Source organism: Pan troglodytes, chromosome X (genome assembly GCF_028858775.2).
Source record: "Pan troglodytes isolate AG18354 chromosome X, NHGRI_mPanTro3-v2.0_pri, whole genome shotgun sequence".
NCBI lineage: Eukaryota > Metazoa > Chordata > Mammalia > Primates > Hominidae > Pan > Pan troglodytes.
In genome coordinates this window covers 33,608,875-33,628,394 of record NC_072421.2, presented here as the reverse complement: position 1 = coordinate 33,628,394, position 19,520 = coordinate 33,608,875, and the positions used below count along the sequence as shown (strand labels likewise).

Genomic DNA, 19,520 nt, shown 5'->3' with positions numbered 1-19,520 from the left:
TTGTTTTTGCTGACCACTGTACATTGACTTCCCAGGGTCCGGTGCATAGCAAATTCATAGATGCTCCATAAAATAATTATAGAACCATGCATTCATGTGTGCTGTGTTGTGGTTCTGGGTACTAAGGATGTCTGCCTGAGTCCTGAATGAGTCTTAATCTCCATCCAAGTTGTGTGTTTCAGAGTTGGGATGGTGCAAGGAATTTGATTATTAATGTAAACTTTAGATAACTCATAGCATGAATAACAACTGTACAGTAGAAGAAAAATGCAGAAAGAATAAAAAACACAAACAACAGCTAAAACAACAACACATAGAAAACCTCAAATAATTAGAGCAACAGGCTGTGAATGCATTTAGCAAACATATACCCTTCACTTACTTTTGGGAATCCAGTAACTTTCTCCTCTGAGTTCAATGAAAAATCAGTAGCACTTACGGGTGTGATCATTAACTTTGTTTACTTTTTTAGCTTTCAATGACATTCACGTTTGTGTTGAGATTTGTTTTTTCTTTCCTGAACATTTTATCCCATTCGCCGATCCAGAAATGATAGAATAGGAAAAGAACAACTAGGGCTTTATGCAAGTACAGTAAAATCTATTGATGCCACTCTACAAAAGGCTGCAAATTGGAATGGCTGAAATCATCTGCTCGTCTTTTGTGTTGCATTTTAGGACTATCAATGAAACTTGAAATTATATATTAATAGAAAGTTTGAACAGGAATTATATATTGAAAATGTGACAGAATCGGTAGATCCAATCATCCTAGGCTGTTGAGAAGGGAATATGCCTCATAGTCTTGTATTTTTTAGATGAAGCCTTCCAATTTACCTGGCAGCCCACCTCATGTCTCAGTGTTTAGTCATATAGCAGAGGTTGTTACAATTACAAAAGTTCTCTTTTTTTTCCATGGAAAATTGATCATTTGGAGCAGTAGATTAATTTATTTCAATTTTATAGCATGAGACGCATAGAGGTACATTAAAAAGAACAAAGACTTTGTAGTCAGAGACATCTAAGAGTTGTGTAAACCTGAGCACATAAGTAGCATTTTCTCATCTATATGATGGGATGGGGTTGGGGTAAGAATATATATCATATAGGCAGTTACAAATATAAACCACATATCACTTATGGAGTTTTTTTTTTTAGATGAACTCATTTATTTGACATATTAAATTAGACAAAGAAATATGTATGTAACCAGATAAAAACAATCACATTCTCATACTACTTGAACACACCGCAGTGGTCAAAAATAATGGATTGTAAAATGGACCCCAGGATTTAATGCAAAAACCACCCCATACGAGAAAAGTTTCAGGCTTCTAACTTCACTGAATCCAGTACTAAACGTGCTTCTTTATATTCCTCAGCTTCTTCCAAGTCTTTTTCACTTTCTAATATCTGTTGAAGATCCAAATATGCGGCTTCCAACCTGCGCTGGCAATCTGGGATCACCATCCGGGATTCTTGTAGGATCTCTGCCTGTTTTTTAATGTCATAATTTTCACCATCTTCAGCTCTCATTTTTTCAATCTTTTCTTCTTGTTGTTTTGCCTCTTTTTCATACATCACTTTTTCTTTGACCAACCGCTTCACCACGCCGGTCTTGATCTTGATCTGTCTCACGCGAGGATCGGCCATGGTCCCTCGAGCCCCGCGAGAAGGAGGGGCGGAAAGCCGGGGTAACCGTGGAGGGCGACGCGCAGAGGCGGTAGCTATTTAGGCTTGGTCGCCGGCGCGCATGCGCAGGCTGCGCGGCCACTTAAGGAGTTTTTATAATAAATCATTATAGTGTCATACCTTCCATCAAAGGACTGAGTACTCAGGTGTGAACATTGGTAAACAATTTTTCCAATATTAACATCTGTAGTATTTTAAATTATGTGTCATTTTAAGGTACTGTTATTCTCTTTGTAATTTAACATTTTTTATAATAGAAATAATTTTGCAATTGCTACATTAACATTTTGAATTGATTATTGCTTATTTTTAGCAATTCCATTGCATCATTTTACAGATTCCATCACTGTGCTGAAACATCCCATCTGTTTGTGAAAGTTTTGGATGTTTTCTTTAATATCTAGATGAATCTATTCCTTATCTTATCAGTCAGAGATATTTTAAAGTCCTTGTCTGTTAGTTCAAGCATATAGGTTATCTCTTAGTCTGGTTATGTTGATGGCTTTACTTCTTGATAATGGGTGTATTTTGCTTAGTTTTATTTATTTTTTGCAAGTCTCATTTTCTTTTTAGTGAATGTTAGATGTCATGTATAGAAGAAAAATAGAGAATGAGGTAAATATGTTTAATCTTGGAAATAGGTATAGCTTTTTTTCTGTCATACTGCTAGTATGGGGTTTGAGTCAGTGGTGTTAGTATTCAGCTGGTTTGGAGGGGCGGGGTTTGCTGTTGCTGTAGCAACCTTCAGAACACTACAGTCTTCAAAGACCTCCACTGATGGGCTGCTGCTATCCCGTGCTTAATGTAGTGCCTGCGGTCCTAAAGGGATTTCTATCTTCTTGTTCCATCCTCAGTTTTCAGCAAGCCTTATATGCCTGTCTCTCCCCTAGTGGTAACAGATCATTCTGTTTTTATTGGTGCAGAATCCTGGGCCAAAGAGGTTATCATACTGCTCTTCCAAAGAGGGTATCTTGACCCTCTCTCAGTGGCTTCTACCTTCCCCGACCCCTCTGAACAGGCGGGTCCCATGGGTGGTAGAGTTTAGTATCTTTCCTTCAGTTTAGTATCTTTCCTTAAATCTTACGCCTTTTAGAAGAGGAGGGTCTGGAAAATGGGTTTGACTTCATGTTTGTGCGTCACTGAGGGGAGCTTCTTCCTATCTCTTGTCCTATCCCTTACTTTTTTGCAAGTTCCCAATAGAAGTTTGTGGAAAAGAATTCCAGAATGAGTGCAGACTCCTTCTGTCTGCATTTCCAAGGATGCTGAAATGTCATACTAGCCCACACCTGACTTTTAAGAATGCCTTACAATTGGAGCTATTTTCTTTTTCCTGCTCCTACGATGACTACTTCTGCCTCCAGTTCTCTGCCAAAGGTAAACCTTTCATGTATCCAGTCTCTCCTTGGAGGAGATTGAAGTACTTTGGCTCACCTCGTTGCCTTGTGGCCACAGCTATATAAATGGCTCAAAAAATAATACGTTTTTATAGATCACCCTGCTTTTTCTCATTGGGTGGAGCAACGTTCTTATATAGCATTTTTACATCCTAAGCAGAAGAGGAACTTGATTATGATGGAAAGCGTAAGTATTTTACCCTCTTGGGATATCCACATTCGACATGTTAATCATTACACTTACCCTTACTTTAGATGGAAACAATGAATAATACTTATTTTTATTAGAGAAAGGCCGTAGTAGAAAAGTGATATTTTAAAAATTGAATTTAATAAAAGTGTATTGAGGACCTGTTATCTGTGAATCACCCAATGGGAAAAGTCATGAAAAGCTGAAGAAAACACTTCATTGTATTTCAGAGCTTTTAATTTAAAGGTGAAGAAAAAAGGTGACTCAAAAGCATTTTGTATATTCAGAATCCATTTGTGAAACCTAATTTGTGATGTTGAAACTGAGATTTGGCACACTGTCCAAAATTGTATTCAAAAGTGTAGAACCTGCTGTCCTGGCCTTTTTGTTTTGTTTGTTTGTTTGGTGGGGTGGGGTGGGGTAGGCAGTAGGAAGGAAAAAGAAAAGATAAGGAGTGTGGTATTGACTGATAGTTTATTCTCAAGTGCAGTCACCAGGGAGTTCGAACTGACTTCTACTTTTGAAGTTGAAACATGGAAGCAGGGCTCCAAAATTTTATATCTCGTTGAAGTAACTTAGAATACTCACACTTTTATGAATGATTGAGATACTTCCTAAAAATTTAAACCATGATATCTCCAACAACAGAAAAGAGGGAATATGAAACCCCCATAGGCTACGGGTGTCAATCAAAATAGTCTTCGGAGAAATGAAATGTTTTCTTCATTATTAATTTACTATAAAATTGAAGAAAAAATTCCATTTTTCTTTTTTTCTTTTTTTTTTTTCTTTTTTGAGACAAAGCCTCGCTCTGTCACCCAGGCTGGAGTGCAGTGACGCGATCTCGGCTCACTGCAACTTCTGCCTCCTGGTTTCATGCGATTCTCCTGCCTGAGACTTGCGAGTAGCTGGGATTACAGGTGCATGCCACCATGCCCGGCTAATTTTTGTGTTTTTTAGTAGAGACGGGGTTTCGCCATTTTGGCCAAGTTGGTCTCGAACTCCTGACCTCAAGTGATTCACCCACCTCAGCTCCTAAAGTGCTGGGATTACAGATGTGAGTCACCGTGCCCAGCCAAAAGGTTCATTTCTCAAGTTTTACAAAACTTTTCAGTCAAAATTCACATATCTACTGTCACATAATTCATACTCAATTACATTCCTTCAAAAATGCTCACACCAAAGTTTGAACACATCGAGGCAGGTGGTTTGAAACATCCATCCCAAAGTTGAGTTGGGAGTCAAGGTGACAAGAATGGCCCATGAGCAGTGAGATGTCTACCAATGCCGGGCTCCGGGGCAAACAACTAACATTAAGTGCAAAGGATTAAACTTGTTAATTAGGAGAAAATAAAAGCAGGTATTTGCTTATTTTATTATTGAGTTTATATTAATAGTAATCACTTCCATTCATATTAGATGCAAAGGAACTTTTAATATTCTATGCACTGACTTAAACTTACTTCTTAATCCTTTTCATCTCCTTATAATGATGCATATGAGTTTATTGGAGGTTTGGAGGTATGCACTAATGCAAAGTGATGAGCTGTAACCAAAAATTAACCAAGAAAATAAAATCACAATTTCATGCATGTATTTATATTTGTCTTCTATGGCAAACCATGGGGATATTGAAATATGAAATTTCAAATACCCTCTTTATTATGTTAGATGCATTATTTTTAACAATAGAAGCCTTAAATAAAATATTAAGATACATTTGTATTTTGACATTTAACTGCCCTTGGCATTGTGCATTTAAACTTTTGTTGTCTAGCAAAGTTAAAGGGAGACTGTCTTTAAATACATATATATTGATAGTGCCATTTTGTTAGACATGTCATCTTTCGAATGTAATGATATTGTTCACACATTGATTTTATTGATGATGTTAAATCAAAATGGTTTCTGCAATTAGTAACTTCTATAAAACAAACATATTAAAAGGAAATCATACTTCCTATTGTAGTATACCAATTTATTTTTCCATTTAGGAATAGCTATGCTCCCTCTCATGTTTTGTTTTGTATACCTTACTAAATTAAATATTCATTTTATTCTTTACCAGTTTCCATCACAGACACAATCAGTATTATTTAAATTTCAGCAAGAAACTAAACAAGACTTACAAGTTTTTCAGTGCTAATGATTTTTTTTTCTCATTAAGTCTGAGTCTAATGAAACTAAACAGAAAGTTCTGGCTGGATTCCTTGGTCACCCCTGTGTTTGTGAATTCCTATAATTGGCATGAATTGAAAGTTCTTATTATCACTGATAGTAACCCAGAGACAATTCCAATTTGGGTTTAACTGGCCCTATGCAGACAAGGGTAACTGAACAAACCAAAACAGCTTCATGTGTTTATGGCAGATAAATACCAATTAAGTACTAGAAATGACATCAAGGTTTTTTTTTTCTTCCTGTATAGTTTCAAGTTAAGAGACTTTTTCTCCCTTGAGTTTGCAGATATAGAGCATCATGACCTTACAAGAGGAAGGAGAGCAACTTCCCATCTGAATGAGAGATGGAAAAATTATATGAAATAGAACTAATTCTACTGTTAAGCAGTAAACTACTTATTACTTGAGTATTAATTAGGACACTTGGCTACAAATAACTTATACCAAATTTGAACTATCTTTATCAAATGTGGAATTTATTCCAAAGGATACGTTTATTCTAAGGATTAAAATGTTTCTCAAGGCAGGTTAGGGCAAATTGCAGTACACCTCAGAAAATGCAATCAAAACCTTCCAGGACTCTCTGTCACATCTCCTTCTCCCTAAACTATCTTTTTTATTGCAGATTGGCTTCCGCTGTTCCTCATGTAGCAGACCATGATTGCCAACATTCCCTTATATTTACATCTCGCAGTTGAAGGATTCAAGGAGAGCCTGATTCTAAGACCCAAGTCTAAATTCTTTAAATACATACATATGTATGTGTATATGTATATGTATGTATATATATATACACACACACATGCATTCATGTTTAGATAGACATACACAGACTTATATGTGAATTACATTGAATTACATATGAATTACATTTCTATTTAATGTATTCAATGTAGGTTACAATGCAACGTTATAGACCTTTTCATCCATTACAGGTAGGAATGTGGTTTAATATGGAATTTTTGAGAAGTAATTTGAAAATATGTACCAAAACTTAAGGAGATGATTTTTCACCTAAATCCATTATAATTTTTGAGACTCTTTTCTAAGGTAATAATCCCACATTTGGGTGGAGGCTTTATCTATATTGATAGTAATTGCAAGACTATTTTTATAGCAAAAATTATGAAACCATTTTTCAAGGTTCCAAAAAAAAGCAGAATGGTAATTTTTATGGGAACAAAGAAGACAATGCTTCTAGATATTTAAATTGTGTTTTAACAACATTGGAAAACCTGTTATTTTAAATGAAGAAAGTAAGGTGTCTAACTACTTGTGCAATGCAATTACAGTTATGCAAGGAAAATGCAAAGGAAATATATCAAACTTTAAATCCTAAAGCTTTTAATACTCACTTTTTCTCTAGTTTCTAAAATTTGGCTAATAAACATAAATTTAATTTATAAATTAATTGACCTTGGCATTGTATAAACATCAGGGTAAATAATGCATCTCTCTCTCTGTCTCTCTCTCTCTCTCTTTATTCAACTTTATCCTAAAACATCATACTAATTACAATCTATTGGTTTTAGTTTGACTCCTCAGCTAGGTTACTCAAACAATGAAAGACTACTTTTAATCTCTGAAGATGTTTCTTTATCTTGAATTTTGATTTCCTAATCAATGAATACTTGTCTAAATTTAGTATTAAGTTCACACACATCTTTTCTCTTTTTTGGATTACTTTGCCAATCAATAATGTTCCTCTTTTAGCAGTTACTGGTTATTTCTACTGATCTCTGCTGAGAGTTTATTCTCAGACACTTTCATACCACGCTTTGAAAATACTGGTTTCCAAGCTGTGAATTCACTGTATCTATGCAGAAAGGAGTGATTTGTTTCTTGTATGGCATGATGTTTTTTATATCCTGTGAAAACCATCAATTCCACATTTGAGTGGTTCCTTCATGACATGGGCTGCTCTAACTAAAGAAAAATGTGCATTAAAAATATGTGTCCGATTAAGGCATTAAAATGTCTTAAGCAGTCAGGTAGCAAACAAATCTTTCTGAGTTCCAATTACTGTATTACATTATGTCAATACTTACTGTCAAAGTACATTACAGAAAAAGGCTGGGCTCTTTTCAGAAAGGGCATTGCAATATAATGGGTGACAAGAAACTGCATCTGTGTATATGGAAGCACAAGAAACTAACAACAACAAAAAAATAGTGCCCAATCCTAGGTGGCTGAAGAGAAATATCTAAGAGAATATGAAGAAAACCCATTATTTATTCCCTAGGCCAGATAAGGAGCCCTGGCTTTCTCTGGCATAGCTGCAGTGTATATAATTATACCTCTTTCAATGCCAATTACTGTGTGTATATCCATAAAAAGAATGGTACAATGGTGACAGAGATGAAGAGCAGATCTCTTAAATAAACATGTAAAAAAAAGCAAAGTAAAGAAAAATAATAAAAACAGGTCTATTGCTGTTAATGCCACTGTTCCTGAAAAAAGTAAAACAGAGATCATTAATATCCATAAGAGCCAGAATAATGTCTATATTTTTCATCCAACATTTTTCAAACCATGGAGCCCTTTTAGAATCTGTTGATGACTGTGGACTCTCATATATACACACTCATAAAATTTTGCCCACAATTTTAGGGGTTTATTCCATAGTCGTATTGAAAGCCCATAGATTTCAGGATAGGAATAACAATGTTGATTACTCATTTGGGGCCAGACACTTTCTATGCCATATAAAGATAATGGCTTATTTAGTCCTCACAACGACACTATGAGATAGTTATTATTTTAATACCTATTTTACAGATGAGAAAACTAAAGGAAAGAAAAGTTATGTAAATAAATTGAGAAAACTCAGCCAGTAAGCGGCAAAACTGGACTTTAAATCCAGGCCATATGATTCCAGAGCATACTCCAACAAGGATTGTAAACTGCATCCTGCAGAAACAAATAAACAAACAAAAACCTAGAATAAAGAAGCAGATGATAGAGTTTTAGAACTGGCGGAACACATAGAAATTATCTTTTCCAAATTCTATTTTTTAAAGTTGAGGGAAATTATATTCCACATAATTAAATGATTAACAGAAGCCCATAGAGCAAGTTAGTGTTAGAGCCAGGGTTCAAGTGGGAACATTCATCCAAAGCTCATGACAAAGCTACACCGATATTATTATCATTATTCTACAGGTGAGGAAACAGAGGCACACTGTTAATAAGTAGCAGAACTACCTTTCGAACCCAGATAGGCAGGTTCAAAGCTAAAACTACCATATTACTGTAATTCAGGAAAGCCATTCCCTTTATAATTCGTATAGTAGGCGCTCGGAATGATCAAATCTTTAAATTAGAAAATTCGAATGTCTTCAATTTACAAACTTTGGAAATTCTGGAGATTCTACTTTACAGTCATTTTAATGTTCTCTAATCAAAAACTAATGTTTTCAGTGTGCTACAATTCATGAATTTTATATTCATATCAGAATATAAAATTATACACATGCATATATGGACTTTATATATTATATATGAATGAAACTTGTATATATATATATAACAATATGTATATGAACACAACCTGAATACATATGTATATATAGATAACCATTCAAACATTTTAAATTGGCTATAGAGGAAAGCAATTTGCCATTTGACTTAAAGTCTTTTGTAATGACTAGAATTTAAAATAAAGTTTACAATTTATGAAGATGAAATAAAACTATACTTAAAATGCTGTTTTTCGAAACAGAAAATTCCCTTAAAACCTCAAAATCTATTGTTTTATATAATAAAAATCCAAATTTTTCCTACAATGTCTAAATCTTTTGTAATTCTGTTATATTTTCCTCTACAAGTTCAACTCAGTGATACCTAAGTGCAAACAATAAGGCTAGTATGAGAGCTTTTTTTTTTGAGACGGAGTCTCGCTCTGTCTCCCAGGCTGGAGTGCAGTGGCACGATCTCGGCTCACTGCAAGCTCCGCCTCCCGGGTTCAGCCATTCTCCTGTCTCAGCCTCCCAAGTAGCTGAGACTACAGGTGCCCGCCACCACGCCCGGCTAGTTTCTTTTTCTTTTTTTTTTTTTTTTGTATTTTTAGTAGAGACGGGGTTTCACCGTGTTTGCCAGGAGGGTCTCGATCTCCTGATCTTGTGATCCGCCCACCTCGGCCTCCCAAAGTGCTAGGATTACAGGCGTGAGCCACCGCGCCTGGCCAAAAGTTACTTAATTTGCATGCCAACCTACACTCACATCTATTAAATGATTAGTCAATCAAGATATAGACAAAACTCATCTATTGGCAATGTACACTGAGGGACGTGTTCTCAATGTAGTCCTGTCACCGATCTTAGTACAGAAATAAATACCTTTTTTAATCCAGTGGCATAATAAACCTGAAAAAAGAGAAGTCTTTCATTAAGAATCTTGGAAGAAGCAGTCGTTAACCACTTGTCATCAGTATTAGCAACTCAAGCTGAATAAAAATTGATTGTGTGACTCTGGACCTTCTTTGCTCTGCCACTTGGATAATCTATTAGCATTGGCACCTGATTAACTCTCAAAACTGTCTCCTCTTTTGATTAGCTCCCAGGATTTCTTTTGTATTCTCAGTAATAATTTTCCAAACCCTTTTCTAAAAGACTGACTCTAATGTTCTTTTACTGACTGCAAAATTTCCCGTCAGTGCTGAAAACATGTTTGGCCTTTATTCCTATTTATAATTTTTGGCTTGATCTTTCATAAACACTGGCTTAAGACTTCCATATTTGGTGAACAGGGAGTGAATGATTACTCCGAAACTTTATTTCTGTTTTAAGTGCTTTCAGTATTTGGCACAAGGTGGAAATGAGCAGGCTCAGTACTGACCATTGCTATTACAATAACTCACTGCATTTCCTTAAAACTTATTTTCCACTTAAATTGTTTTCTACATTGATTTCTGTCTGTGCTAATACTTGGCCATGTATGAGAAAAACCTGCTTGTTTTAATGTTTAAATTTTGAATGGTATGATAAGGAGAAAGACCAAGATTTGAAAGATAATATATTCTGAAAGGGCAATTTTTGGAAAGCTTTTAATACTTCATTTAAAACCCATTCTTCAGCTTATTTTAAATTTAATGATGGAATATGACCCTCTCTTTTTTAAATGAAGAGGTTATATACATTCCATCATTATTGAATTTTATTCTATGGGCCACATTTACTATTTACCTGCTATATTAGTCAGCTTTATTATAGGCTAATGCTCTGTAAAAAACAAATCCAAATCTCAATGACTTATAAGAACAAACATTTATTTCTTATTCACATGTCAGGTTCAATTTTGTATTGAGTACAGGTCAGCTCTATGCATCTCTCCTTTTAGGAACAGAGGCTACCTGAGGCGTGTACTTCCCCTGACAAAGGGAGGAAGGACCAAGAAAAGTGAAAACACTTTATGATTCTTAAGCCCCTAGCTCAGAATTGACACACTCTCATATCTGACTGTGTTCCATTGGTCAAGGCAAGTCACATGACCAAGGCCACATCAGTGAGTGGGATGTATAATCCACCCATGGTGAACCATGGCAAGTGGAAAGAAGGAAGAAAAAAAAACCGATGAGCAAATAATGTAAACTACCAACTTGTTCAAGAAGTTCTAATGCAATTAAATATATAGTCAGGAATAATAATACTAATCTCTATTGACACTTATTTTGTACTAAGTCTTTGCTTAAGACTACTTTTGATGCTTTACAGGATACCTCATCAAAGTGAAACTAAGAGTTTTTTTACCACGATTATTTCCTCTTTTCAGACTGGAAATCTTGGGTTTGGTGTGGCTTATGAGTCTTTTCTTTCTGTGTTTTTTTTTGTTTGTTTGTTTGTTTGTTTGTTTTTGAGATGGAGTCTCGCACTCCTGTCGGGGCTGGAGTGCAGTGGTGTGATCTTGGCTCACTGCAACCTCAGCCTCCCAGGTTCAAGTGATTCTCCTGCGTCAGCCTCCCAAGTAGGTGGGATTACAGGTGTCCGCCACCACGCCCGGCTAATTTTTTTATTTTTAGTAGAGACGGGGCTTCACTGCGTTGATCAGGCTGGTCTTGAACTCCTGACCTCATGCTGCGTCCACCTGTGCCTCCCAAAGTGCTGGGATTACAGACATGAGAGACTGCACCCGGCCTATGAGTCTTTTCTAACACTGCATAACTAGTGCATGATCAAGCCAAGAAATGTGGGCCCAAATTCCACTACAGAGAGCAGACAATAATGATGCTCCTGTGGGCCATTCTGGGTTACATATCCCATGCAACAATTGAGGAGCCCTACAGAGCATGCTTAGCAATTGTTCCATTGTTTTTTTTTTTTTTCCTTTTTAATCCACAGACTTCTGTCCCTCGTTTATTGAGGGTTGCCCCTGGGAGAACTAAATCTCTATCACTTCTGGACTGCCCTGCAAATGGGCTTACCAAGCCCTCCTAAACTGAAGAAAGCCTTAACACAAAGAAACAGAGAGATGTGGATGCTTGTGGTGAGGAATCTTCAGCATCCACAGAATCTGTTCACTATAGTTATAGGCGAACTCAGGGATGGCTCAGTGAAATAAGGGATGAGGCATTATCCTCATCTACTATGCCATTTTATTAACCTTTACTCCATAGTGTAAGTTGAGTAAATACATCTTGTGATTTAAATATCCCTTTATAATCCAGGCCCTGTGTTTGACCATTTGTCTGTTTCTAAAGCATCTCATTAACAATATATTTGGAAATGGCTGTTGTGTGTCGTGCACATTTGGCTGTTTGCTTTCCTTTTGGTTTGCAAAGAAGTATTTTGCAACCCATAAAAATAGATAATGTGGTGAACAATGTATTTTTTAAATTTTCAGGGGAGAATTTGAATCTTTTAAAAGTAATATTGAGTAGGCAGTTGTATGGAAACAGGCATCTAGTTAGCAGTTCTGCTACAATATCCAAGTATTTAATTTCACCTCTAAATTACACTGGAGATCTTGACCTTATTTTGATTTATTCTGTCATAATTAGTCCATGGTTATTACTTCAACAAAAATAAGTCATCTTTCTCATGAACACTACCAAAGCACATTTCAAGTCTGCATACTAATTAATAGTAACTTATTTTTACTCCTAACAAGTCTACACCCACATATTCATGTTTAAACAAGATGAGATATTTGAAATCACTTTATAAATTATAATGCACCACAGAAATATCCATTATTTCCATTATTACTAAAAACTTACTTCATTCTTTTGAGCACGAGGAGGTATAATTTATGTGAATATCATTTCATATTTTGTTTTTATCTTTCAAATCGAGAAGACTTGAATTTTTTGCATATTTACAAATACTATAAAAATCCTACTAATTATTAACATGGCTGCCACGTAGCAATCGTGTCTATTTTATGAAATAATGTCATTTATACAGAAGACCCACGGGAAGTTGTAATATATTTGGAAGTAAAGATTTATAGGTTTTGTCTATTTTTTTCTCTTTCTCAGCATTAATATGTCATACATGTGTCACATTTAGTCTTCACAATTCAGTATCTTTATTACTATTACCATGAAACAAATAGAGACAATGAGACACAGAGAGGTTAAGTAACTTACTCAAGGCCACAGAGATAATGAGATGTGAAACTGGAGTTGGAACTCAGGTTATTTGACTCTGAAATGAGTGTATGTAACCCTGGCCTGCATTGTATCTAATACATGCAATTTTAAGAGAATAAGAATTAACTATTTGCACAATCTACCAGATGGCACTGTTTTTCCAACTGAGACCACTTAACACCTTTTCATATACTCTTGGAGTTCTGATCATTCTTCCATTCTAATACATTTCTTCGATCTCATTGTTATTATGTACTACTTCATGCAACTTCGATGAATTCTTCACAAATATATTTCTACAATACTTGTGCTATGTTTCCAATGTATAGAGCATTGCAATTTTTATGAATATACAACTATGCGATTATGTTAGGTTCTCACCATAACTCCAATTTGCTAATGGAGTATAAATTCTGTGATTAAGTGGCAGGGAATGGGAGAGAACTTTTATTCAATATGAGCTGACATGGCTTTCCAATCTGGTTTCTGAGTCCAACAACTCCCTACAATAAAAAAGCAATTGACCTACCTGAGAAAGAAGTGGCATTTGCAGTGGAGGCAAAGGAACAGACAGGTCATCCATAGCATTTTACATTGTGTCAGAAGCATGACAGTCATGAAAGATGAAGTAAAGGGCAATTATATCATATTACAGAGTGAAATTCACCTAGAGAAATAAAGGCAGATTGTTTGCAAGAAATATTCTTTCTCTTCATTTTTTATTCATTGTAGTGATGAAAATAAGTAGCAATATTTCAGTTCCAAGGCCAAATTTTGGGGAGAAGTCATTGAAAGTTAGTTTTGTGTCTAATGGGTGCTCAATGGATAATTTAGGAAATGAATTGGTGACAGAAGGTCTATAATTAACAGAGTAGTTTGAGCAGTATGATGAAGTGCAGGGGGAAAGCATTGGTCTAGGACTTAGTATATCTGAGATTTAATTACAGTATTGATTAGTCACTTGATTTATTCAGCAAACCCTTACTAAGTACCTATTTCAGCTTCAGTATACCATGTTTGGTGCCAGGAGTTGCGAAGACATAATAATTCTCCCATCTAAGTGTGGTCACATTTAGGAGGTAATGAGTGGGATTTGGGATGCATTATTGGAAGACAATAAACTAATTTTCTGTTTGTGTGTGTGTATGTGTGTATGTGTGAGTGTAAGTAAGATGAGATATTTGAAATCACTTTATAAATTATAATGCACACACAATTAAAGTATCTGTGTGTCCATACACATACAGTTAAAGTATTTATGTGTGTAACACACACATAGATAATACACATATGCATAATTAGAAAAAAGCCTACACATATGTATAGATCAGAAGGATTGATTGATAAGTTATGCCAGGGAGATAAGTGTGATTGTGAAAACCCTCACATTCGACCTAGATCTTAATAGTGAGTGTCCTCATTCTAGGGAGTGCATGAACAAAGGACTAAAGCAAGAAAGCATACGATTTATTTATGGAGAAATTTGGCTTGTGTGACTAAGGCAGACCTGGTAGATGTATATAAGGTTTGGGATATGGGTGACTGCCAACAGGCCTAATCGATAATATGTTTAGAGGAGTACACTGGAGTCAAATTGTGAAGGCCCTTATATGCCATTCTGAATAATCTAGCCTGTAACCTCATCAGAGAAGCTCTGGATTTTTCAAGTTCTCTTAATATATGATTGTAACAGAACTGTAGTTTCTCCATCAGGGAATTTAGCTTTATCATTGATTATCCATGATCCAACTCCCCTAACTCCACATATAATTAATAATTAGTACTTACCAATACTACCCAGTAAACATATCTTGAATGCACCTGCTTCTTTTCCAGCCCCACTGCCATTCATTAATGCAAGTCATGCTTACTTCTCACGTGGATTATAGGTATAATCAGCTCATGTGTCTTCTTATTTACAGTTTATCCCCAAATATTCTCTACACTGTGAAATGTATTTCTAAAAGCCAAGCCTGACATTGCTATTTCCCTACTTAAAATTCTGCTTTGATTTCGAACTGCCCTCTGGCTATATTTTCAGGCTCTTCATAAATAGGTTGATGATAATTTCACTTTTTCTAGGGTCATCTCTGCCATTTTTATCCTCCTCCACCATCTCTAGGTCTGGGAAAGGACCATACTCTTTCTCTCACATCCTGACACTTTCACCTGCTCTTTTGATTTTCTGGAGTTCTCTTTTCTACCACTTGTCTCTCTGCTCTTAATTAACTTTCAAAACTCAGCTGAGATGTCACTTCATCAAGGAAGCTCTGGATTTTTCAAGGTAGTTTCCTTAATATATGATTGTCACATGACTCTGTAGTTTCTTCATCAGGCAACTTATCTGTATATTTGTATCAACATACCCTTTTGTTGTGTCTGCTTCTCTCACTAAGCTAGAAGGAAAAAAGCTAGAGACACTGTCTTTCTCACAGTTGTTTTTCTACCACCTAGTAGGTGTCAGTACACATTTGTCACTTAATAGCCTTAAATATGAAATGTAATTTATTAGTTTCCTATTGCTGCTATAAAATTACCACAAATTTAGTGGCTTAAAATTATATACATTTATTCTCAGACAGTTCTGCAGGTCAGAAATCCAAACTGGAACTTACTGGACTCAAATCATGATGCCAGAAGGGCTGTGTACTTTTGGATGCTCCAGGGGAGAATCTGTCTCCTTGCCTTTTCCATTTTCTAGAGAATTCCCACGTTATTTGGCTCACGGCCTTCTTCCTACATCTTCAAAACCAGCCACCTTGGACCAAGTCCTTCTCATACTGCTTTCTAATTCTCCCCTTATGCCAACATTTCCCCCTTTTAAGGACCCCTGTGATTAAATCCTGCCCACTCAGATAATCTGGGATAATCTCCCTATCAAAAGTTAGCTAATTAGAAAGTCTAATACTATCTGCAATAATTCCACTTTGCCATGTAACATAATTTATTCACAGATGTCAGGGATTAGCACGTGGCCATTTTTGAGGAGGCATTATTCTGCCTACCAGAGTTTAATAGAATTAATATCTGCAGAGGAGAAAAATGAGAAGAGGACTAAAAAGTAAATCTGGTCTTCGTTAACTTAAAACACCTTTATTGAGCACTACTATGTAACACATTCTATGCTAAGTGCTGGGATTACAGCTCTGATCCAGACAGTCACTCTCTTGGAAATGAGAAACGATGTAGGTGATGTTATTAAGAACAACTTTTGTAGGATGATGAGCAGTGAAGACTGCATTACATTGATTGTAAAGTGAATGGGAAATAAAGAAATATCTTTGACATGAACAGTGTTTCTGTTCTTTGTGCAGAAGTTTAATTATTTTAGACCTCCTCATTATAAGCTGACCACTAACGTCACCTCAGGCGGTAGGAAAATCCCACAATCAAAGACTATTACTCAGATTTAATAGAAAGCATTTTTCATACCATTTTCCATTGCAGCCTCCTCCACTCTGCACTGCCATTTTGTAATATTAATGGCACAGTAAATCCACTTTCTAAATATGTCCTAAATTTGTTGCCTTCCTTTATAATGCTCCAAAGTATCACATAACCTTATCTAATGTTTATCATTAATCTTCCATATTTTTCATTTTCTTTTTTCTCATGTTTGGTGGAAGCAGAGAATAGACTGAACTTAATTGCTCTCCCATATTACTTCATAGTTCTTTCTTTTCTTTTCTTTCTTTTTTTTTTTTTGAGACGGAGTCTCCTCTGTCCCCCAGGCCGGAGTGCAGTGGCACGATCTTGGCTCACTGCAAGTTGCGCCTCCCAGGTTCACGCCCCAGTAGCTGGGACTACAGGCGCCCGCCACCACGCCCGGCTAATTTTTTGTATTTTTAGTACAGACGGGGTTTCACCGTGTTAGCCAGGATGGTCTTGATCTCCTGACCTCATGATCCGCCCACCTCGGCCTCCCAAAGTGCCGGGATTACAGGCGTGAGCCACAGCGCCCGGCTTCATAGTTCTTTCTTTAAGTGGAATTAACTCATCCCATTGCATTTCTTCACTACGTGAGTTTCTAAACTGGTATCAACTTTAATATTCCCTTCTCCTTTTAAAGATACATTTTCTGTGTCACATTAGGGATGAAGATCTTCAATGAACATATTAACTAGCCCCCAAGGAAATATCATTTAAAAAATGTTTTTCTAGGCCGAATGTGGTGGCTCATGCCTGTAGTCCTAGCACTTTGGGAGGCTGAAGCAGAAGGATTGATGGAGTCCAGGAGTTTGAGACCAGCCTGGGCAACATGGGGAGACCCCATCTTTACAAAAGAAAAAAAATTAAAAATTAGACAGATGTGGTGATGTGTGCCTAGAGTCCTAGCTACTGAGGAGGCAGAGGTGAGAGAATTGCTTGAGCCCAGGAGTCTGAAGTTACAGTGAGCTGTGATGGTTCCAATGCACTCCAGCCTGGGGAACAGAGCGAGACCTTGTGTCAAAAAAATTTTATTTTCTTGTACAGATTATGGTTAATTGCTTTGTGTAATGAGAATAATTGTTAGTGTTTATAGAACTGTTTTTCTGTTTTTTTCCTCCCAGTTTTTAAATGCTTTCACTTACATTGTTTATCTGATGGCGGACAAGAGGTCTTAAGGAGGCTCTCCAGCATCTCGCTCCTAACTCTCATTGCAATTTCATTCCATGCCACTCCCTTTCTCACATTTTAGAGTGCAACAAAACAGAATTGCATAATGAATGAGCGTGTACTTTCAGTCTCTTATCACTCTGTCCTTGTCCTTACTGTCTGCTCAGTGAGATATTCATCTTTATCCTCCTCCTACCTTTATTCCTTCTTTACTTTCTCTCATCCTTCTGAACTCAACCTACCCATTACCTTCTCCAAAATATCTTTTCTAACACCCATGTGGCTACATATTCCTTTCTCCATGCTCTTATAATACGCTTTAAATTTATATATATTTTTGTTTATGCAAAATGTTTCATATTTATCTATGATGTGTCTATTATCTACTAGGCTAAGAGCTCTCCCAGACTGAATCTTGTTTATATTTTCAGTAACTAGTGCAATGGCCAGGTCATAGTAAGCATTCTGTAAATATTTATTTTATAAATTATTACACGAGTAAATGATCTCATTATATCCTGTCAATAGCTCCATGAGTTAAAAAGCAATTAATATTCTCATTTCACAGTTAAAGAGGCTAACGCTTGGCAATTTTAAGGCCACAATTCTAATAAGTCCTGCAAAGCGACTGGAAGCCAGTTCCACAGATTTAATGTTCCCTCAGTTTGCCCAGTATCATTCTTCTGCAGTAACTTGCTCTTGTGAATCAGGAATATTGCAATTTACTATATCCCACATTTATATTCCTGAGGGACTAAGGAATATAAAAGTTAATAACAGGGTAAAAGTTCATTGTACTAATCTTAAAAAATATGAAAGGCCACATATACTGAATAAAAATAACTTTATTAGAAGGGGTTAAAGATTGCTGAGAGGAAATACAATTTTTATGTCATGTTAGAAAGCTAATTTTATATGGGTTTTCCCCATAGAGAGAATAAAATAAAACGTTGGTCAGTTTTTGCAATTTATGAAGTAGTGGTTCTTCGCTTCTTGACATCTCCAGGGAACAGTTTTCAAGTAAATTTTCCTAAGAGAGATTTTTGCCTCTCATATTAATATGCACATGCATATTTTTATTAGTAAAATAAAATCAGTTATAAACAAACCCTAAAGGAAATGAAATAGAATATGTGCTGCTTGAAATAACTAAACAGGAGCATATAATCATTTTGTAATAAAACAGCTATCACTTTATTCTTTTCTCATTTGCTTTGTTGCTGATTGCACATTAATATGTTTTACTATAGACTGTGACTACAGGAATAGACATCATGTTAACGTATCAAAATAGTTTCTAGAACAATTTATATATGTGTGATGTGTATGTATGGTGGCTTTAGGTTAACTAAGGGTATACAGCTTAAAATAGTCAACTTTTAAGCAATATGACAAATAGCAATAAAAATATATCAATTCAAGTAAATACGTATAAAATGTTAGCATACTAAAATAAAAATTAAAAGGCATATGACCACTTGGGAAAATATGTTCATTCACTGACTAAAAGTGAGTAGCTTAATTTTGATCGTTAACTTGGATTTTATGGTAATAGGAGTTTTCTGCAAGGAGGTCAGTGAACTCTATGAAACTGTATGCAAATATGTATGTGTAGACATTTTTCTATAGAGAAGGTTCATTATTTTCATCAGATAATCAAATGGAGCCCATGACTTGAAATGTTTAAGAATTACCAATATATAATTATCTCATTCCAATTAATTTTAAAATATTAAATGCTCAATAGATAAATGAGCCAGGATATAAACAAGTATTTTGACAAAAATAGGAACATGCAGAATAAATAAATGCATGAAACATCTTCTACTTCATTAGTAATCAAATTAATTATGATTAAAGCAAACATCAAGGATCTCCTTA

General features: G+C 35.7%; 2 protein-coding genes across 14 annotated transcripts in view; one reads left to right on the top strand and one right to left on the bottom strand.

Moving 5' to 3' along the window:
* DMD (dystrophin) overlaps positions 1–19,520 on the top strand; it is a 2,616,526-nt gene that overhangs the window by 691,015 nt on the left and 1,905,991 nt on the right. The gene's annotated exons all lie outside the window — the stretch shown is intronic.
* On the bottom strand, positions 1,193–1,732 carry LOC465560 (tubulin-specific chaperone A-like). The gene has a single exon (XM_054677097.2). The coding sequence runs from the start codon at positions 1,650–1,652 to the stop codon at positions 1,326–1,328; it is 327 nt and encodes a 108-aa protein (XP_054533072.1). The 5' UTR covers positions 1,653–1,732; the 3' UTR covers positions 1,193–1,325.

Excerpts from the sequence above, each read along its gene's own strand:
- LOC465560 (XM_054677097.2), bottom strand. The coding sequence starts at position 1,652 with ATGGCCGATCCTCGCGTGAGACAGATCAAGATCAAGACCGGCGTGGTG.